The sequence below is a fragment of the Microcaecilia unicolor genome, chromosome 12 (genome assembly GCF_901765095.1).
Source record: "Microcaecilia unicolor chromosome 12, aMicUni1.1, whole genome shotgun sequence".
Classification (NCBI taxonomy): domain Eukaryota; kingdom Metazoa; phylum Chordata; class Amphibia; order Gymnophiona; family Siphonopidae; genus Microcaecilia; species Microcaecilia unicolor.
This window is the reverse complement of record NC_044042.1, coordinates 49,838,213-49,860,851: the sequence shown is the minus strand read 5'-3', so window position 1 is coordinate 49,860,851 and position 22,639 is coordinate 49,838,213. Positions and strand designations below refer to the sequence as shown.

Here is a 22,639-nt window from a genome sequence, read left to right as displayed (position 1 = left end):
GTGGCTTCCCCCATGTCTATCTCTATAGCAGTATGGACTTTTCCTCTAGGAACGTGTCCAAACATTTTTAAACCCAGATATGCTAACTAATCACATCCTCTGGCAACAAGTTCCAGAGCTTAATGAGAGAAATATATTTTGTTATAAAGACAGTATAGCAGGAGCTTAGCCAGACCTGTTATTTTGAATGGGTCCACAGTTAAGTTGAGTGAGCCTTCCCAAACCACCCCCCCCCCCCCTTTTATCCTACATCTTGCTCCCTCTCCTCTGCCCCCAGATCTTGCATTTGCCGCCACAGCCACATGCTTATCCCCGTCCCCCAGGCACCTCAGCTACTTCAAGGGCAACAGCAGCAATACGTATTCAATATCTGCGCCAGCTCTGCAGACTTCCCTCTGCCACATTCTGCCCTCACTGACGTTACTTCCTGTTTCTCTCTTGCAGGATGCGGCAGAGGGAAGCCTGCAGGGCATGCGCAGGTAGCGGATGTGCATCGCTTTCCCCAACTGTGAAGTTGATGAGGTATACCGGGAAGGGGGAGGTTAGAAAGGGAGGGAGTTGCCAGGTTGTCGGGTAAGCGAGTGGGGGCAAATGGATCTGGATGAGGGAGAGAGGGGAGCAAGGCGGCCACTGTTGAATTGTCTTGGGTGATTCTGAGCCACCCAGGCCCACCCGTAGCTATGCTACTGCAGCATAGGTGCTTATGTGCCTTTAACATGAGGCCTCAGAAGCAGCTGCAATAGCATGCACATGCCTAAGCAAGTTAGGCCTACTCTGGAAAAGGTATAAATGTATAATTTATAAACTCCACATACATTGCAGTTCCACCTCCATTCTGCCCAAACTATTCCCCTAGGATTGCCTACGTGCAAATCGCATAAAAGTAGACTTATTCCATGCAGCTGTATTTTCCACATGTAGAAGGAGCTTCCCCTAGATTCTATAAAGGTCACCAAATTTGGGCATGATCCTGAGATGCTCGCGCAACATAATTAATTATTCAACAAGTCATTAACAAGCAATAACTAGATGCTAGCAATCAATTATTGCCATTAATTGGTACCAACGCACTATTCTATAACACTGGGGGGGGGGGGGGAGTTTAAGCTGGTGATTGAAGGATGGAGCATACACATTTTGTCATAACTACTGTATTTTTCTGAGGCCTTTTCCTACCCTTTAAAAAAATTGTGTTCTGTTTTAAATTTAATATTGCAGTGGAATTGTCTTTTGGTAGCCTGTTAGATGACAAATACATGCATGGGTTATAGAATATTAGCACTTTTGTGCATCATTGGTGTCAATAATTGGCATTTAAATGTGTAAGACAGAGATGTGCACAGGGACATAATCTGGTCCCCATCCCTACTTACTTCTTTTCCATCCCCATCATGTTGCCCTCACCATCCCCACAGTTTTCTTTCTCATCCACGTACCCGAACAAAAAATAAAACGCGTGCTATAACTTGTTAAAATTTAACACAAAACAATAGACATTACTTTGTTAAATATGCAAGGAAAACATCTAATTAACATTTTGGATTTTGATATTTAAGAAAACAATGTTCTCACAGTCCATCATTTCCAACTATCTACAGAGGCAGAACTCAGTTCCATTCTATGTTCCTCAATTGTTTCTTCTGCAACTGAGAAAACCATTTTGATAATGTCCTGGTGGTAGGAGCTCCAAGTAGAGGTGTGCAAGGGGACATAATCTGGTCCCCACGCTCAGTCGATTCTTTTCCATCCCCATGGATTTCCCATTGTCCCCGTGCACACATCTGGTGTAAGTGCTAGACGCTATTCAATAAAGCATGCGCCAAAATTGCGTAGCCTGTAACTGTAAGAGGAGCATACGCATGGGTGGGCCATAGACATGTTGCTAAGCGACACATGCAACTTATAGAATGCTATCAGTTGCATGCGTTGCATGTTGCACTTAGGAGTGCCAACTTACACCAGCCATTGACCTGCCATAAGTGGGTGCATTTAAGTTTTGGTGAGCCAATACATATTTATGCTAGTATTCTATGATGTCATAGGTGCACCCTGAAGCCTTTATAAAATTGTCGCTAAGTGACCCCCTCATTGTGGCACCTAAATTAAACTATTAAAGCATCATGTTATAGAACTACCCCATTAGATTGTAAGCCCTCAGAGGACGGGAAATACCTACAATACTTAAATGTAACTCACCTTGAGCTACTACTAAAAAAGGCATGAGCTAAATCCCAAATCTCCTCCTAGAACTGATAAGAGAACCCTAGCTCCTTCACCTTGGTTATTTCCTTGTATTCCCTTATTTCTTTCAGCGGTCATACATATAGAAGCAAAGTGCTCTTCTGCAGTATGCTTTGATGTGTTGCATAGGCTTGGGGTGGAAGATAATCAAACCCTAGTGCTCCTCCACCCACTTCCTGCTCTGGGCAGGCAGAATACAACAGTTTATGAGCAGTCTGAGTTGCTTCTCACTTTGCAGAGGAAATCACTTGTGAATAAAAATTAACAAGAAAAGGAAAAATTGGAGTTCATATTGTGTGGTGAGGATGAAGATTCCTAAACACGTTATAGGTGTCATCATACTATCATTTCTTTTTAAAGGTAAGATACGCTTGTTATGGTTTTTAAAGATAATTGTGTCAAATACACACACGAACACACGCACATAACAGGTTTAGTTTGTAATTTACCTTTATGAGACATTGATTTTAGCATGTATAGAATAGTAGAGAAAAAGCATGGTGTATAGCTGCAGAGAGAGAGAATCAAAGGATACAATAGACAAAGAGTCACGCTAACAAGATCCAACAGCAAAAGAAGAAAAAAAAAACCTCCAGAAACATAAATATAGAAAATGATGGCAGATAAAGACCATACAGCCTATTCAGTCTTCCCATCTGATGAGATCTGATCACAGGATCCAAGAGATTAAGTCAAAGACAGCGCACATGTATTGCAGACCCTCACTGAACTTCCAAAAATCAGAACCGAGGGGTAGTCTAATGGTTGGTACAGACTGTGCCCTGGAGAAACTAGGGTTCAAATTCTGCAGGTGCTCCTTGTGACCTTGAGCAAGTCATTTTACGCTTTGTTACTTCAGGTGTAAACTTAGGGATCACTTATCATGTGGTCATGCCCTTATTGTATGTTAATTGTTGAAGTAATGACCCCCTTCAATTGTAAGCCCTTTGGGAATACCAAAATGCTATACCTGAATGTAACTTGCTTTGAGCTCAGGAATTTATATTTAGCTCAAGGCACAACTGGTAATCTTATAAAATGGAATAGCAACCCAATGAAACTCAGCTGGTTTGCTTCTAATGAAAGGGAGTCCAGATTCACAAACAGAGGCTTATATTATTTTAAGGGCTTCCCTGTAAGTGATGGAAGGCTGGATATAGTGCTGCTAACACCACAAATTTACTGCACATTTAAAAAAATTGAACCAACTATATCCTATAAAATCCAAAGCAGCTAACAATTATAGAATAGAATTTACAGTAAATCAAAAAATAACAGAATTCAATCAATATACAAATGAATAAGCATAATAAATAAAAATACATAAGATAGCAAATAACATGCTCTCCCCAAAAACCTTAGGATGGAAATGAATTTACAAATATTTAAAAAGAAGTTAAAAACTGGCTTTTTCAGATTGGCTAGCAGATTGATGGGGAGCTGTGATATTATGAACAGTGTTCATGCTATACTATATTCAGCTTGTAGATGTGGTTAGATCTATGTGCAGATGAATTGATGTTTTATTGTATAATGCTTTTGATTATGAACATATTTTTATATAAACTGCTTTGAACGAGTACTATAGTTGTGTACTGGTATAAGAGGTATAGAAATTTTAATAAAGATAAAACCAAAAACATTTTTTTACACATTTTATTACATTGGCCCACTTCAAGGACACAGCTATGGCATCTCGAAGGGATTAAAGGAAGGCTGCTCTGAACAAAACTTCCAGGCCACCAGGGCATTTTCAGCAAACAGCTCTTTCTTAGCACTCTGAAGCCTGTCATTGCTAGACCGATTATTTTTATTGTTTTCCTTGTTTAATAACGTTTATATATTTCTAGGCATTTTTCATAAGAGTGTTGCAGAGTCCTCATTCTGATACTGATTGTTGTCTATGTCTTTTTTTCAACTAACACATAATTGTGCTCATTTTCAAAGCAGATGGATGTCTTAAAATGCCTTAAAAAATGTCCAGATCCTGATTTTGAAAAGTCAGAGTTTGGACGTTTCACACCACAGTTCATCCAAATAGCAAGGGGGCATGTTGTGGGCATATTTTGGGTGGGACTAAGGAGGGCCCCAAAGTAGGACATCCAACAAGGATTTTCGGATGGGAAGAAACGTCCCATGACTAAAAAAGAAGGACATTTTTATCTAGACCTGTTTCAGTCACGTCCAACTTGCAAAAAGTTGCTCTAATTGAGCAGCTGACCACTGGAGGGATTAAGGCATGACCCTTCCTTAATCCCCCAGTGATTGCTGTCCCCTTCCCTCTCCCATCAAAGTGAAATTTGAAAGGAAACCCAGGGTCTATGTCGGCTACAGCTATTATGGCCATTCTGAACAAAGCAGTAAGCAGGTCAGAGGCATAGCCAAGTGTCAGACTTGTGAGTTCTTGTACCAAGTAGAGCGCTGCTGAGCCTGGTACTCGGACCAGGTTCTGCTTGGTGGCTGGACAACCCCGGGTTTCACCTACCATGACTGCTGTTCCCCAGAGGTTGAGCTCTTAGGTGCAGGTGGCCTGCAGGACTTACGGGATGGAGCTGGAAGCGGGGTGATGGATGTATCGGCCAGGCAGGCAGCAGGTCAAGAGAGTAATCCAGGTACAAGCGGCAGTCAGTAGGCAGGCGGCAGGCAAGAGAGTAATCCAGGTACAAGCAAAAATCAGTAGGCAGGCGGCAGGCAAGAGAGTAATCCAGATGCAGGCGAAAGTCAGTAGGCAGACGGCAGGCAAGAGAGTAATCCAGGTACAGGCAAGTCAGTAGGCAGGTGGCAGGCAAGAGAGTAATCCAGGTACAGGCGAAAGTCAGTAGGCAGGCAGCAGGCAAGAGAGTAATCCAGATGCAGGCGAAAGTCAGTAGGCAGGCGGCAGGCAAGAGAGTAATCCAGGTACAGGCAAGTCAGTAGGCAGGCAGCAGGCAAGAGAGTAATCCAGGTACAGGCGAAAGTCAGTAGGCAGGCGGCAGGCAAGAGAGTAATCCAGGTATAGGCGAAAGTCATGTTCCCCAGAGGTTGAGCTCTTAGGTGCAGGTGGCCTGCAGGACTTACGGGATGGAGCTGGAAGCGGGGTAATGGATGTATCGGCCAGGCAGGCAGCAGGTCAAGAGAGTAATCCAGGTACAAGCGGCAGTCAGTAGGCAGGCGGCAGGCAAGAGAGTAATCCAGGTACAAGCAAAAATCAGTAGGCAGGCGGCAGGCAAGAGAGTAATCCAGATGCAGGCGAAAGTCAGTAGGCAGACGGCAGGCAAGAGAGTAATCCAGGTACAGGCAAGTCAGTAGGCAGGTGGCAGGCAAGAGAGTAATCCAGGTACAGGCGAAAGTCAGTAGGCAGGCAGCAGGCAAGAGAGTAATCCAGATGCAGGCGAAAGTCAGTAGGCAGGCGGCAGGCAAGAGAGTAATCCAGGTACAGGCAAGTCAGTAGGCAGGCAGCAGGCAAGAGAGTAATCCAGGTACAGGCGAAAGTCAGTAGGCAGGCGGCAGGCAAGAGAGTAATCCAGGTATAGGCGAAAGTCAGTAGGCAGGCGGCGGACAGAAGGGTAATCCAGTAACAGGCAAAGTCAGCAACGAAGGACCAGTAGATAAGAAGCAGACTACAGAGTTAGAAACACCTACCAAAGTAGAAGCCAAAGCATGAAGTCCAGGGAGAGCTCAGCTGATAAAGTGCTGGCATCTGACATGAGCAGGGAGAAGGGGCACAGCCATAGGACAAGAGCAGGGGAAGGAGGAACCGGAAGACCAATAGGAGAGAAGCAAGGGAAGCCAGGCAGAGGAAGAGCAGACCCAGGTGGGTGGAAGCAAAGCAATCAAGGAGCCTGCAACCACCGTTCTCTGAACAAACCCAGAAATGACTACACACACATGGCTCAGGCAGTGCCAGTCAAGTGTGTGTGTCGACGGGACCCCTCGCAGCCCGAGGACGCCGCTTGCGTTGAGGTAGGGGACATGACAGTATCCCCTCCTTAAGGATCCCCCTCTGCCTAGGTCCGGGTGTCAGTGGGTAGCGGTCATGGAAATCGCAAATCAGGTCAGGAGCGTGGAAATTAGCAGCGGGCTCCCAGGAATTGTCCTCCGGGTCAAAATGTTTCCAGGATAGCAGATAAAATAGTCGTCCTCTCTGACGCTTGGAGTCTAGAATCTCCTCTACCTCAAATTCAGGGTGAGGCTCGGAATCAGGAACGATGCTCTTCTTAGGTTCCAGATGCCATCTGGAAGTTAAAAATGGTTTAAGCAGGGCTACATGGAAGGCATTGTGAACCTTGTGGTTAGCTGGTAACTGGAGATGGTAAGTGACCGCCCCCACCCGAGATTGCACTGGAAATGGCCCTATGAATTGGGGAGCAAACTTGAAGGAGGGTAGGTGAAGCATCAGGTATTTGGTGCTGAGCCAGACCTTCTGTCCAGGTTGAAAAACTGGCGCAGTTCGTCTTTTTTGATCTGCGAAGAGCTTGTACTTAGTCGAGGCTCACTGAAGATGTTGCTGGACCTTGGCCCAGATATCATGAATATCAGTGAGAGTCCGGTGGAGCAGAGGCGAGGCTTGTGTCTGAGGGATTGGAAGCAGCAGATGAGGATGGCATCCATACACTGTAAAAAATGGCAAGGTATGAGAGGCAGTATGAAAACTGTTGTTATAGGCAAATTCTGCCCCGGGGAGCAATGTGGACCAGTCATCCTGTCGACTGTTAGTGTACATCCGTAGGAAGGCCTTGAGAGTTTGATTGACCCATTCCACAAGGCCATTGGTCTGTGGGTGGTAGGTAGACGAAAAGTGAGTGGTAATCTTGAAGGTAGAGCACAAGCCTCTCCAGAACCTTGAAGTAAATTGAGAGCCCCGATCACTAATGATCCGCAGAGGGAGACCATGTAAGTGGAAAATGTGTTGGATAAAGGCCGTGGCAAGGGTGGCAGCAGAAGGAAGGGCCTTCATGGGGATAAAATGGGACATCCGGGAAAATCGGTCCACCACTACCCAAATGACTGTGTGCCCTTGGGATTCAGGGAGTTCAGTAACAAAATCCATTGATATTTCCTGCCATGGGAGTTGCAGAACTGGTAAAGGCTGCAGGAGTCCCCATGGCTTGCCAGGAGGGAACTTGTTCTGGGCGCAAGTGGGACAAGTAGAAACAAAATGTAAGATATCTTGAGCCATGCAAGGCCACCAATAATACTGAGATATTAAATGAAAAGTCTTACGGCGAATAGGCAGTGGCTCCAGAGGCGCTGCAGGACCGTACGCACATGATGAACATGGTCCTTAACAGAAGTAGAGAAAACCAGGATGTCATCCAAGTAAACGATGACCGAGGAGTACAGAAGATCTTGAAAAATAAAATTGATGAATTCCTGAAACACCGCAGGTGCTTTGCAAAGGCCAAACGGCATAACTAAATACTCAAAATGTCCCTCATGGGTATTAAAAGTGGTCTTCCATTTGTCCCCATGGCGAATTTGGACTAGGTTGTATGCCCCTCGGAGATCTAACTTGGTGAAGATAGATGCCCCTTGCAGACAATCGAAAAGTTCTGGAATGAGGGGAAGTGAATACCAATTCTTGATGGTTATTTCGTTCAGACCTCGGTAGTCAATGCAGGGTCACAACGAGCCATCCTTCTCAAAAACAAAAAAGAACCCTGCCCCCACCGGGGATGAAGAGGGTCTGATGAAGTCCTTACGGAGGTTTTCTTGAATATATTCCCACATGGTATTAGATTCCTCCCGAGAAAGGTTGTAGAGCCGGCCCCGAGGGGGCATTTTGCCTGGGAGTAGCTCAATGGGACAGTCAAAAGGGCGATGAGGAGGAAGAGAGTCTGCCTCCTGCGCATTAAAGACGTCTTGGAATTCATGATATTCCTTGGGGAGAGAAGCATCACCTGGGCTCAAGACCCCCAGGGAGGCCGCAATAGTCCTCGGGGAAGGCACCACTGGCGTGAGACTTGTGCCGAAACATTGAGAACCCCAACTGCCGATATCACCTGTAGTCCAGTTGATACTTGGTGCATGTAGTCGTAACCAGGGTAGGCCCAAAATAACGGGATGAATGACCCGGGGAAGCACCAGAAATTGAATTTCCTCCTTATGCAAAAATTCCTACTTGCATCTGCAAGGGCTGGGCAACGTGAGTGATGGAGTAGGGAAGAGTTAAACCTTGAATGGAGGTCACTTGTAGCCGGTGGCGTTCCTAGGGGGGCTGACACCCGGGGCGGATCGCCGATGCGCCCCGCCCCCCAGGTGCAGCGCCCCCCTCCCCCGGAATAGCGCGACACCCCCCCCCAGCGAAAGAACCCCCAATCCCCCGGCGAAACAACCCCCCGGGTGTACGCCACTGGGGGGGGGGTGCCGCGTGCCTGCCGGCTCTTCGTTTTCATGCTCCCTCTGCCCCGGAACAGGAAGTAACCTGTTCCGGGGCAAAGGGAGCATCAAAAACGAAGAGCCGGCAGGCGCGCGGCACCCCCCCAGCGGCCCCCACCCCCCCTTGGTACGCCACTGCTTGTAGCGTAGGTTTGCAAAGAATTGAAGGAGCTCCTAGTTGGTTCAGGAGACCGGCATCAATAAAATTTCCTCCTGCTCCTGAATCAATCAAAGCCACAGTGTTTACTGAGTTCTATCCAGTGCAGGGAAATTAGGACGGAGACAAGATTGTCCGAAAGAGGTGAAAAATGACCCAGGACCACCCTCTTCAGTGACCCTGGGTCATGGCATTTCCCGGTTTATTTGGACAATGTCTTAGGAAGTGGCCGGCCTGCCCACAGTAGAGGCAAAGTTGATTGTCCCAACGGTGAGCCCTCTCCTTCTCAGAGAGGCGATGCCGTCCGATAACCATTGGCTCTTCAGGGACTCCAGAAGTAGAGCTTGCCGCACCTTTGGGAGAAGAAGGGCGCGGCGTCTGGGGAGATGGTCTCTGAGAGCGGCGCTGAGCAGAGCGTTCCAGTGACCTTTCTTGAAACCGTACGTCGATACGGAAGCAGAGGGTGATCAGAGCATCCAAAGCATTCAGAAGTTTCCAGCTGGCCAGTTCATCTTTGATCCAGTCGTTGAGTCCTTGCCAGAAAATGGCTGTAAGGGCCTCTTGGTTCCATCTTATCTCTGAAGCTAGGGTTCGAAAGTGAACGGCATAAGCACCAACAGAACAATTGCCTTGTTGAACTCGTAGAAGTTCTGTGGCTGAAGAGGAGGGCCGTCCCGGCACATCGAAAACTAACCGGAAGCGGCAAAGAAATTCTCTAATATCAGTGAGTAAAGGGGTCCCATTGCTCCCAGAGAGGAGAGGCCCAAGCCAAGGCGGACCCGGAGAGTAGAGAGATGATATAGGTTATCTTGAGTCTATCCGTAGAAAAGGCTGCTGGTTGCATTTCAAACAGCATAAGACATTGGTTGAGGAACCCTCAGCAAGCAGAAGGGGTGCTGTCAAACCGGGGAGTCTGAGGAAGCCGCAACCCTGGAGTAGGAAACATGGATCTGGACGATGCAACAGGAGGCTGTCATTGGGATTGAAGGGCTGACATCTTGGAACACACCTCCAATAGAACTCCGGACAGACGGTTTAGCTGGGCTTGTTGCTGCTGAAGAACCTGGGCCAACTCAGACAGGTTGGGTTTGTCCAGCGAACTCATGGCTTCAGCATACTATCAGACTTGTGAGTTCTTGTACAAAGTAGAGCGCTGCTGAGCCCGGTGCTCAGACCAGGTTCTGCTTGGCTTACCGCTCACTAAACAGGAATACTGCCTTGCTACCACAGCAGCCTGGCAGTACTTCTCACCCCTAGCATGTCGGCGCTATAAAAATATATTTATCTTTGTAGTGACAGAGTGTACCCGGCAGTAATCACTGTCCAGTTACCTCTGGGTTAGCGCGGGAGCCCTTACTGCCACCTATTGGGCTCCCCCCCCCCCCCCCGAAATTGCCACATGGCACATGCTTTACTTGCCACACTGCCATTTCCTGCAGGAAAGTGGCTTCCCTTTTACCTGCTGCAATAAAAGAAGGCCTCAGCGTGCGTGAAAAACACGCGCTGCTGCCAGCATAGGCCCCCTTTTGCCGCAGCTTGGTAAAAGGGGCCCTAAGAGCAGATGGAAAAGAACTAGAAAGAATAGGAGAGCAAAGAGACAAGCATTCAACCACACTACTAAAAAGACAGAGAAGCAGAGGGATAAGAAGGGAAGAGAAAGGAGACAAAGGGGACAATAGGGCACAATGTCACCGAAAGTCTGCCTAAAAAGCCAGGTCTTAATGGCCGCCTTAAATTTGGTAAAAGACAGTTCAGCTCGGATCTTAAAAGGGAGGCTGTTCCGGGGGGGGGGGGGGGGGGGGGGGGGGAGAGAACTGCCTTAGCCCCCAGCAAGACCATTCAGGGAATGTAAAGTACAAAGAGGAGAATAAGGAATAGTGTGTGAGATGCAAGGTAAGGAGGGAGACCAAGATGAAAAACTTTAAATGCCAAAAGGAGAATCTGTGTTACCTCAGGTGTAAACAGAGATGTGGTATCATGAGTTGAACAACTGCAGCTATAGTTGTGTGCATAAATTGAAGAAGGATACAACACATGCATGTGTGCACCACACCCTCTCCTTTTCTCACATGCACAACCATCTGTACACACAGAGGCACTCTGTTTCACACACAGGACAGCCTCTCTATCAGCAACATACCAAAATGTATACAAGCAAATACAGTCACACTTTGTTGAATGCAAAGACACAATGGATCCCTGTTGCACCAATACTCTTGCTTCTCGGTCTCACACACACATAGAATCAGCCTCTTTCTGTCAGATACCCAAAAAGCAAACAAAACAATCTTTCATTACCATAGCAAACATACTCAAACACACAAATGTTTTGAAAATTGGTACTCAGATTAAAGTTTGCCTTTGGAACTGTTGTGTATTCCCTGAAGTACACCTTTCTGATTGTGTTATTTCATGTATTTCTTAAGATTGCTTCTTTCTTTTTAGACTTTAAACATATGAAAAGAAATGTTCAAACAATGTCTTTGCATTAGAATTTTCTATTAACTCTGTCTTCCATATGTCTCATGTTAAAGACAAATTTGTAACTCAAATTCCCAAGAAACTATAAACTTTATATTAAAAAAAATTGCAGTGAAGGTGCTCAGAAACCAGTGTGACTCAAGTGAAACTCACATAAATAGCCACCTTTCTCTATCATCGCACTTCCTCATTTCTTTGAGGCAACAGTCACAAATAATATTGAAGTGATAGTCATGTTCAGTCAAATAACAATAATATTTCCTTTGATGGAACCACTTATCTTATTATTCCATGTCGCCTTCATGGACCAATCTGCGGAGATAGATATGGTGTATAATCTTATTCCACCCCAACTCGGATCCATGTTAAGGACATAGAGACATGTTATTTAACATAAAAGCATTCTAATGAATTATGTACCCAATACAGGGTGTAATTTTAGAGAGCTTTTTCACATATAAACAATGTTTTACACACACAAATAAAGGGTTCATACAGGGGTCCTTTTACAAAGCTGCAGTAAAAAGGGACCTGTGCTAGCAGCAGGGCTGTTTTTGCCACGCGCTGCAACCCTTTTTACCGCATGGGTAGAAAGGCCAAAAATGACACGATGCTTCACAGAGACCATTTCAACAGTCCGTGAAAGTTTGTTTGCTTTCTTCTAATTGTGGGTTAAAAAATCCCACCGTGTCAAATACTTCTTATTTTTATGTGCTCAACATTACGATCTACCATCACATCATAAGACTCCTGAGGCAGGTGCTTTGGTGCCGAAACACAGCAGCTGTGTCAAGTCACCTTTGATGTTATCCAATAAAGTCTTTTATCATCCATACTTCTCCTTCACTGATTGGAAAGAGCCTACCTTCCCTACTCCCTCTCTGCTCTACATTGAACTGTTGTCCGTAGGGATCCAGTGCAGCTCCACCTCCGTGTGGCTCTTCCCATATTTCTCCAAAAATGTCATGGCCATGTGGTAACATTTCACTTACCACGTGGCCATTCGAGGGAGGGGGGAGGGAGCACTTAACGCCACCCATTGAAGTGGCATTAAGGGCTCCCGCATTAACCCAGCAGTAACCGGGTAGCATGTGGCAAATGGCACATGCCAGGGCTGGAACTACTGTCGGTGCCCGCGTTGGGCCGGTGGTAGTTCCAGATTAGCGTGTGTTTGGGCTTACCGCTGCTCTTTAAAGGGGTCCCATAATTAGCACTTACTGACCTGAGTTGAATTTAAACTGGTGACATTTATTCTGTTTCCATAAATTTGAGACATAATCCCAAAGGTGGATTACAATTTCATAAAAACACAAGTCCTATAACATTACAACGAATGAACATAAAAGTCCTGGTAAAAGCATGGATGAATTAAAAACAGAGTGATGGGAGCTTATGAAATGGCGTGAGGACTCTCATAAGCTTTCCGTGCCCTCATATAACCTGTTCATCATAAAAGGGGGTAATTTTAGAAACCCTATTTTTATCAATGAAAAAAGAGATTGTAGAAAATTATCTTGGGAGTTGTCCACATAAAAAGTAGATGCAGAGAATTTTAGTACCTGCTTTTATGCTACCTGAGAGTAGAAGGGCTCAGAAGAGAAGTTTGGGCAGAGCATGGGTGAAGTTGCAACGTTTTATTTATTTAGTTAGTTAGTTAGTTAGTTAGTTAGTTATTAGGATTTATTTACTGCCTTTTTGAAGGAATTCACTCAAGGCGGTGTACAGCAAGAATAAGTCAAGCATAAGCAATAGACAATTACAGCAGTAAAAATATTCAAACAACAATACAAAGTATGGCGTAGAATCATATTTTCAAAGCACTGACAAAGTTCCATAGAAACCTACGGAACTTTCTAAGTCTAAGTGCTTTGAAAATGAGCCCCATAATATACTACATTATAATGTCAACAAAATACACAATAAAACATTTTAATAGATATGGAACATATAGATAGATAAGATAGAGAAACAGGAGTAAGGGATCAATTTCAATAAAATTGCAAATGAGGTCAGAAAAGTGCTTGAATATTATCTTAGCTAGGGTAGGAGTGGATAAACATGTCCTGCTATAGTATGTGCAGCCAGTGTAATTCCTTGTGTGTATGTGTGTGTGTGTGACAAGCAAATTAGTTACTTCTCCCATTAAAGGCCTGGTTGAAGAGCCAAGCTTTCACCTGCTGCAGTAAAAGGGCTACTGACACTAGTGTAGGGTCCCTTTTACTGCAGCTTAGTAAAAGGGCCCAATAAAGTTTTAAATTTGGCCCTGTATTATACTGGTAGCCAGTGACGTTTTTGCAAAAATGGTGCGATGCAGTCATGTCACTTACAAAATGCATGCATCTAACTATATAAATGAGAGGTGACTGACTCACCCGCAAGTGACCAGCTGTTCTGCGCATGCGCCACACGTCACAGGTCTCTCCCGACATCAGCTGATCATAACCGCAACACCTACTACTTATCATTTCTAAAGCGCTATACTAAACGTACGCAGCGCTGTACAGTGACCGTCCTCTCTCCCCTGCCCCCCTCCAGCCACCAATGTCCAGCGACTCTCCTCTCTCTCCTGCCCCCCCTCCAGCCACCCATGTCCAGTGACCCTCCTCTCCCCCCCTCCAGCCACCCATGTCCAATGACTCTCCTCTCTCCCCTGCCCCCCTCCAGCCACCCATGTCCAGCAACTCTCCTCTCTCCCCTGCCCCCCCTCCAGCCACCCAGGTTGTCCAGCGAATTCTTCGGAGCAGGCAGGAAAGAACCCCAGTCTTGCCTGCCTGCCTGCCCGCTGCCAGCGCTGACTCTCCCCCACTGCCGGATCGCTCATCAAAATGGCCACCAAGATTTCAGTAGAAGTCTTGCGAGGCTGCCGCTGGAAGTCTCGGTGGCCATTTTGAAGATTGACCCGGCAGCGGGAGAGAGTCAGCGCCGGCAGCGGGCAGGCAAGCAGCCAAGACTGGGGATCTTTCCTGCCTGCCCGAAGAATTCGTTGGACAACCTGGGTGGCTGGAGGGGGGGCAGGGGGAGAGGAGGGTCGCTGGACATGGGTGGCTGGAGGGGGGCAGGGGAGAGAGGAGGTTCGCTGGACATGGGTGGCTGGAGGGGGGACAGGGGAGAGACGAGGGTTGCTGGACACAACAAAAATGTCGCCCATTTTAACGGGCTTAACGGCTAGTATTTTATAAAATACTGCACAAATTAGTGGTATCCTCAATTTAATTTTCCTTGTTGGAAAGACAAGGTCTAATATAATTATATATAATTTCAATAGCTTTTAATATAGAAACTGGACCATCAGACAGTGATTTCAGTATATTGAAATTAATACAAAGTATGCATCAAGCTTTCATAGGTCCTTTTTCAGTGTCTTTTTAAAAAATGTTTACTAATTTTTCTTTCTAATTTTACTTATAGCATTTATAATTTCAGTGAAGAGCACTTAGCTTAAAAATTGAGCTCTACTTCAGAGCATGGTATATGAGGGTCCTTACAAACACCACGCTCTGAAGGAGAGCTCAATTTTTAAGCTAAGTGCTCTTCACTGAAATTATAAATGTTATAAGTAAAATTAGAAAGAAAAATTAGTAAAATTCAAAGAATAGAGATGCAGAAAAGGACCTCGGTATTCATTTCAGTATACTGAAATCACTGTCTGATGGTCCATTGTCTATATTAAAAACTATTGAAATTATACATAATTATTTTAGAAAATAAGCACATATGTATATGTGACCTGCTGAGTGGAAAGATACCAAAAGTGGGGTATGTGACCTATTTATACCACAAAATAGAGGGATATCAATTGCATAATCCTGCAACATTTCAGCCTCAGGTCTGGAGTAATTATGTCTAAAAATAAGAAATGTTTATCAATAAAAAAGGAATTAACTCTAGAAATTAAATACCCTTGCAGTTTTTAGGCTGTGGAACATGAAAAACATCAAATTGCATAGTCTCATTCTACCGAGCGTATAGTACAAAAATGAAAGTTGCCCAGATTTACACCTCCAAACCTTTATAGCCTTTATCGCTGTTATTTGTAAACTCACTTTTGCTACCTTTTTGCTCAGTGGGTCACAGATAGTTAGCGTACATAAATTGACACCACCTCCCAAACAGGTGTAAATTATGCAGCTACATTTACTCGTGGCTGTTGCATTTCTGCAGGTTTGCAGGATTGGGGTCCGGGGAAAGGAGCCCTCTTTCTTACTGCTACCTAGAATTAATTTCCAAGATACATCTTTCCTTAGCAGCAGAACACTGAAAAGAAAAGCTTTTTATGGGGTCCTTTTACTAAGCCTCGGTAAAATGTGGCATGTGGTAGTGTAGGCTTGTGTTGTGGGCGCACACCGGGCCAATTTTTACTGCATCAGCAAAAAAGGGCTTTTTAAAAAATGGGACGGGAAAAGGGCATGTGTTAAAACTGAAACCAGCGTGCGCCTAAAACTGGCCTGAGCTCTTAACACCACTCATTGATCTAGCGGTAAGGGCTCATGCGCTACACGTGCGGTGACCGGTCGGTGCATGCTAACTGCCAATTACTGTTGGAAACTCCACGCGTGGGATAAAATAAATAGTACATAAGTAATGCCACACTGGGAAAAGACCAAGGGTCCATCGAGCCCAGCATCCTGTCCACGACAGCGGTCAATCCAGGCCAAGGGCACCTGGCGAGCTTCCCAAACATACAAACATTCTATACATGTTATTCCTGGAATTGTGGATTTTTCCCAAGTCCATTTAGTAGTGGTTTATGGACTTGTCCTTTAGGAAACTGTCTAACCCCTTTATAAACTCTGCTAAGCTAACCGCCTTCACCACGTTCTCCGGCAACGAATTCCAGAGTTTACTTATGCGTTGGGTGAAGAAAATTTTCTCCGATTTGTTTTAAATTTACTACACTGTAGTTTCATCGCATGCCCCCTAGTCCTAGTATTTTTGGAAAGTACATAAGTAATGCCACACTGGGAAAAGACCAAGGGTCCATCGAGCCCAGCATCCTGTCCACGACAGCGGTCAATCCAGGCCAAGGGCACCTGGCGAGCTTCCCAAACGTACAAACATTCTATACATGTTATTCCTGGAATTGTGGATTTTCCCAAGTCCATTTAGTAGCAGTTTATGGACTTGTCCTTTAGGAAACCGTCTAATCCCTTTTTAAACTCTGCCAAGCTAACCGCCTTCACCATGTTCTCCGGCAACGAATTCCAGAGTTTAATTATGCATTGGGTGAAGAAAACGTTTCTCCGATTTGTTTTAAATTTACTACACTGTAGTTTCATCGCATGCCCCCTAGTCCTAGTATTTTTGGAAAGCGTGAACAGACGCTTCACATCCACCTGTTCCACTCCACTCATTATTTTATATATCTCTATCATGTCTCCCCTCAGCCAGGCGTGTGGCAAATCTGAAATTACCATTAGGGGGATGAGGTAGCCTGGCGGTAGTCTCATGTTGGTGCGCGCTGCATGTGCGTAGATCCTAACACACCTTTGTAAAAGGGCCCCTATGTCTCTAATGGTTCCTTAGTGCAATGAGAGCCAGATGCACTAAAGTCGTCGGTAATTCCCGTTCCCTACCGATTCCATAGCGAATCGGTAGGGAACGGGAATGCATCAACGGTAGGGAATGCAAATGAGCTACTCATTGTAGCTCAGTTGCATTCACTATTTTCCTCGGTTGCCAGTCGGAGAATCAGGATGTCCCTTTCGATTATGCACCTCTTCCTGGTCTCTTCAGCCAATCAAAGCGGATTTAGCTGGCTGTTGTCAGCGAAACGTGCTCTGATTGGCTGAAGAGACCAGGAAGAGGTGCATAATCGAAAGGGATGTCCTGATTCTCCGGCAACCAGGAAAATAGAAAATTTTTGCTGTGGAGGGGTAAGTGGCGCGGTGAAGACAAAATAGAAGGGGGAAAAAACGGCGAAAAAAAAAGACGTCTCTCACAAGCGCAGGGAGAGTACTTCCATAAAGGACGCCCCTCACATGCGCTCCCTGCTTTTCTTTTCTTTTTTTTTTACCTTTTTTGGGGGGCCCTTTTCCTTTCCGATTCCCTCACAGGAGCCCTAACGAGAGGTGCAGACCTCCCGTTAGGGTTCCTACGGTATGGGAATCGGAAAAACGGTAGTGCATCTCATTATAATGGGCTACAACGGTAGTGCAGCTCTTTATAATAGCTTTTGAATAATTTGCATTCCGTTTTCGTTGCCTGCTACCGTGGCAGGGAAAATGCCCTTAGTGCATGCCCCCGGTAAACTACTTGCGTTTTAAACTGGCTGGAACCAGTTTAAAACGCAAGTTGTGGGCTCGTTAGGTTTAGTGCATCTGGCCCTGAGTCTCTGCACCTTCTACTTTTCCTCCTGAGTTTGCTGCTCTGCTACAGTTGTATGAGCTCTTTTTTACCTCCATTTCCCACCTGGGGTCTATGTTTGTCTGTGTGCTTTTCCTTCTAAGTGGGGTTCTGGTATTTAATAGTATGTCTCTTTTCCTCCTCAGATGCTGTTTCTGAAGGTAAGGAATCTGCACGGTCCCTGTAATATGGGGCCGGCCTCTCCAATAATGTCTGTGCATAAGATAATACACGTGGAGAAACATTTAATTGATTATCTACCAATGTTTAATGCTCATAAATGTCCAAGATAAGTATTCTTTAAACTGTTTATGAAAGTTATGATTCAAGTTAATACAGGATTTCATGGAGATAGTTATTTAAAATATTTTGGGGTTAAAACAGGACTAATATCACGCCTAAAACATCGGCACCCCCTAAAGAAATACGCCTAGGTGTATTCAATAAACGGTGCCTGAATTTAGGGGCAGTTTATAGAGTATGGCTAAATCTAGGCGTACTTTATAGAATTTGCCCAACACCTGTTTTCTGTGACTATATTTAGTTACAGCCATTTACACCAATGAAATCCTGGTGTAAATGCCAACACCTAAATTATTCGTGGAATGGGCATATTTTATAGCACTGTGGGTAAATTCTAGGAATGCCCATGACCCCCCCATTCCACGCCCCCTTTTTAGATCTGTGTCTTAGAATTTACACGCATCACAGTATAGAATATGCTTAGGCATTTGTGTGCATAAATTCTAATTAATGCCAATTAGTGGCAATAATTGATTAAGTTCAATTATCGGCACTGATTGGCTTGTTGCGCTAATTAAATTGCGTGTGCAAATCCAGAATACAACTGGATTGCACACACAACTTAAATATAGAATCCAGAGGATGATGGATAAATTTTGACATGTAGATCAATATACAGACAAAGTTAACCATCCAATAAGGGGACATGGTTTGGGGTGTTCTGGGGGGGGGGGGGGGGGAACAGCATCATTTAGACATCTAAGAGGTTAATATTTAGCACTAGTTAACCAGTTAGTGCCATTGCATATCAGCTGTGTAGCACTATCCAGCCAACGACAGGGCAGAGCCAGAAGTTACCCGGGTACCACTGATATTTAGCAATGGTGCTCGGATAACGATCTGGTTAAATTAGGATTGAAAAAACGTTACCTTATGCCAACGTAGGGGCTGGCACTGAACATCCGGGCCTAATTCAATGAAAGCTGACCGCTGCCAAAATGTATGGGCCCAATATTCATCCTGCGGCGGTATGCGGCATTGGAGCTGTTCACTGTGCCCTGAATATTCAATGCCAGGGCATATGCGGCTCCCGGCATTGAATATCCTGGTATCAGCCGTCACCCAGAATTTAACCGAGCACTGGCAGATATTCAGACTGGTGCCTGGTTAACTTCAGTGTATAAAGGGCCCTTTTGCTAAGCCGCGGTAAAGCTACCACGCAGGTAGTATGTGCCAAATTGAGCAGTACAGTTCATGGGCTGTCACTGCTAGAACTTCCAGCACGTATTGGTCAGAAGAGGGACAGTATGACTACAAGGAGGGAGGGAGCTCAGGGCTGCAAGGATTTTGAAATTTCTGCAGATTAAAATTCCAGTGAAAATGCATGAAATGGACCTCCTAAGTAAAATGTGGACAAGGTTGTGGTAGCAGAAGTCTATTTTCTCCTTCAAATACTCTAAAGCAGGGCGTTCCTCTCAACCCTGTCCTCGGGACATACCTAGCCAGTCTGGTTTCATGATACCCCAATTAATATTCATGAGCTAGATTTGCAGATGATGAAGGCAGTGCATGCAAATCTAGCTCATGCATACTAATTGGGGATATCACGAAACCCAGACTGGCTAGGTGTGTCCCAAGGACTGGATTGAGAACCCCTGCTCACCTTGAAATCAAATGAAAACTGCTCAGAGTAGAGGCAGACCTGTAGGTCTTCTGGTGCCAGAGTTAGTACATTTGCCCTGAGCAAGGATTTTGTAGGGTGGTGCCAGCTGTTTCATTCATTTGATTCCAGTCTGTGATTGCATTGAAGTTAACCAGAAATTCTCTGAATGTCAGTAGAACCGGAAATTAAACTGTCGGGTGGCAAGGTGACCTTATACTGTAAAGATGCAGTGACATGGTTTAAAGATGGGAAAGAAGTGCTTTATAACAAAACAGACCTTGATTTGGGCTCGGAAACTGATGACCCAAGAGGAATGTACGAATGTCAAGACCGGAGCACAAAGAAACATCTGCAGGTGTACTACCGCAGTGAGTGGTCCCTCAGTCTTCTGTCAGTCACTCTTCTCAGTATTCACCTGTCAAATATCTGACCATTCATTTCCATGTGTCTCCCGTTCGTCAGTCAGTGTTTGGTGTCCGACCCATTCTGCCACCTGTCCTTCTTCTGTAGTGTATATGAATTTTATTTTTATGTTCATAGTATTATATTTATTATTATGTTTTCTCTTCTTCTATGTTTAGACATTTCCATGCTGCCTGTTTAGCTGCTTAGTCTCCGAGTATTTTCTATTTCTAGCCTTTGCACCAGTTTTTGAAGTGAAAGAATGTGTGCACTGTCACTTTGAAAATTGCATAAGGAAAAAAAGATATCCACAGTCGCATGCACTTCCTTTTCCTGTAACCAAAACAACATACGCACTTTAGAAAACACAAACATATATTCATGCTGTTTTAATCTCTGCCTGGTAATGCCTCTACTCAAACAAACACACAGGGAAGGCACTTCACAAAACACAGTTGTACCTATAGAAATGGCAGCTGTCCCTGCATGTAATACTTTGGTAACATATGTACAAATTGTCACGTTATTAATTTGTCTGACACACTCCTTATCTCTACTTCTTTCTCCTCTCTCTGGTCAGTGTGCCAGTCTTGCATAGAATTCAATACGGCTACAATCTCAGGGCTTGTCATCGCAGATGTCATTGCTACAGTGCTCATTGCGTTTGCTGTGTACTGCGTTACCAGTCCGGACAAAGGCCGATCCTCGCAAGGTGAGCGAGAATGACTAACACTATCCATATCTGTGCTGTGGGGTGTGCCTCTGTCATAATTGTGCATAGGAGCCAGCTGTGGGTGCTACTGGATGCTGAGCACCCCAAGCTCCTTCACTGTGTCCAAGGAAGGATAGTTTGTATCGTGTTTGGCAGCCCTAATCATTTTGAAATGTTGGCACCGATGCATGTGTGTATTTATTTCCTGATACAAAAACAAAAGAACAGGTATCCCACAAACTAAAGTATATAGAAAACAGTAGGGACAACCAAAAGGATAAACAGAAGGAGGCCTAGTACACAAATAAGACCGGTGTGTGGTAAAAAAGGAGAAGTAAGGACCTCTTTATAAAGCAAAAACCTCTATTGTATGTCCAACAAAACAGTCCTTTGAGACATAAGACAATTGATGAGGCAGTAGAGATTTGAAATACCCCATTTCAGGAGTCGTTGGATTATATAGCTCCAGTTCAGAAAGTAAGTAGCTCAGAGAGAGGGATCTGTTGTTCGTTCTTGGATGACAGATGAAGTTAAAACTGTATGTACTGAATTGCAAGAAGTGGAGAGAAAATGAAGAAAAAGGGGTGATAAGGCTGCAATCAATTCAGATCTAAAAGGCTGATTTAGATCTGTATTGATTGCAGTTGATTGAATATAGAGGATAGGCTGAGGAATGAATATTATCAAGGGAGAATTATCACAGTTATTAATACGCCTAAGGAATTGTATCAAGTGGTTTGTCAACTAGAGACCAGTTGTATGTGGTCGAGGACAGTTTAATTGCTGGTATCTTTAGTAAATATTTTATCTCGAAAGTGGTGGGACCTTGTAAAGATTTTTCTATTGAGCCTTTTGAGCCTGAATGTGTAAGAGGTGGATTGATCTGAACAAACCAGGGCTGCATAGATATTATAAAAGATGTGATCATGGATGTTTTAAGATCTATGACTGTTACTCATTCATTGAATGATCCATGTTCCTTGGCAGCATTTTATAGTATGGGTCTGATTTTTGGCTTGATTAGTTAATTTGTACCTTCAGGAAGGGAGATTACCTGATGCTTTGAAAGAAGTTTCTGTGAGACCCTTATTGAAAAGTGAGAATTTGGATCCTAATATGTTAGCAAATTATTGACCAATATTTGTGGTTCCTTGTTTAGAAAAAATTATTGAGAAGATGGTATGGCTTCAAATGATTGATTATTTTAATATAGAAGAATGACTGGATGTGAACCAATATGGTTTTCATAAAGCACATGGTACTGAGACATTAATCGTTTCTGTGTTAGGAGGAATGGGAGTTGATATACTGCCTTTCTGTGGTTTTTTTTGCAACTCCATTCAAAGTGCTTTACATAGCATATACAGGTACATATTTGTACCTAGGGCCCTGATGGCGAACCTATGACATGCGTGTCAGCACTGACACGCGTAGCCATTTTTGATGACACGCGGCACCGCCGCAGTGTGGTCCGCCCTCCCTCCTCCCGGAAACTAACCTTAAAGCCTCCTTTCACGTCGCAGCAAGCAGCAGCAGGGCAGGCCACTCCTTCCTTCCGTGTCCTGACCTCACCTGACGTAACGTCCGCGAGGGCGGAGCACAGAAGGAAGGAGGAGAGGTCTGCCCTGCTGCTGCTTGCTGCAACGTGAAAGGAGGCTTTAAGGTTAGTTCCGGGCCCGGTAGCGGGTGGAGGGGGGGGCCCGGCGACCTCAGGTAGGCAGCGATCTCGGGTAGGGGGGGCCCGGGGGGGGTCCTAGTAGCAGTGATTTTCTTGAAGTGACACACCACCCGAGTTATGCTCGGTGTTTTGGTGAATTTTGACACACCAAGCTCAAAAGGTTGCCCATCACTGACCTAGGGCAATGGAGGGTTAAGTGACTTGCCCAAAGTCACAAAGAGCTCAACGTCCTCTGCACTAACCACTAGGCTACTCCTCCACTCAGAAGTAATGAGAAGAGGATTGGATGATAATCTTTGCTACTGTTTAGTTACTCTGGATATCTCAGCTGCTTTGGATTCGGTGGACCATGATATTTGTTTG

General features: G+C 44.9%; 1 protein-coding gene across 2 annotated transcripts in view; it reads left to right on the top strand.

Moving 5' to 3' along the window:
- The first annotated feature begins 2,436 nt into the window (after nt 1-2,436).
- LOC115481686 (T-cell surface glycoprotein CD3 gamma chain-like) overlaps nt 2,437-22,639 on the top strand; it is a 31,644-nt gene continuing 11,441 nt past the window's right edge. Inside the window, exons 1-4 of one of the 2 annotated variants that reach the window (XM_030221010.1) lie at nt 2,437-2,601; nt 17,725-17,739; nt 19,661-19,852; nt 20,467-20,598. In XM_030221010.1, coding sequence (XP_030076870.1) covers nt 2,547-2,601; nt 17,725-17,739; nt 19,661-19,852; nt 20,467-20,598 — 394 coding nt within the window. In that variant the 5' untranslated portion in view covers nt 2,437-2,546. Of the gene's footprint in view, nt 2,602-17,724; nt 17,740-19,657; nt 19,853-20,466; nt 20,599-22,639 lie in introns of both variants that reach the window. The other variant, XM_030221009.1, reaches the window with a different exon arrangement.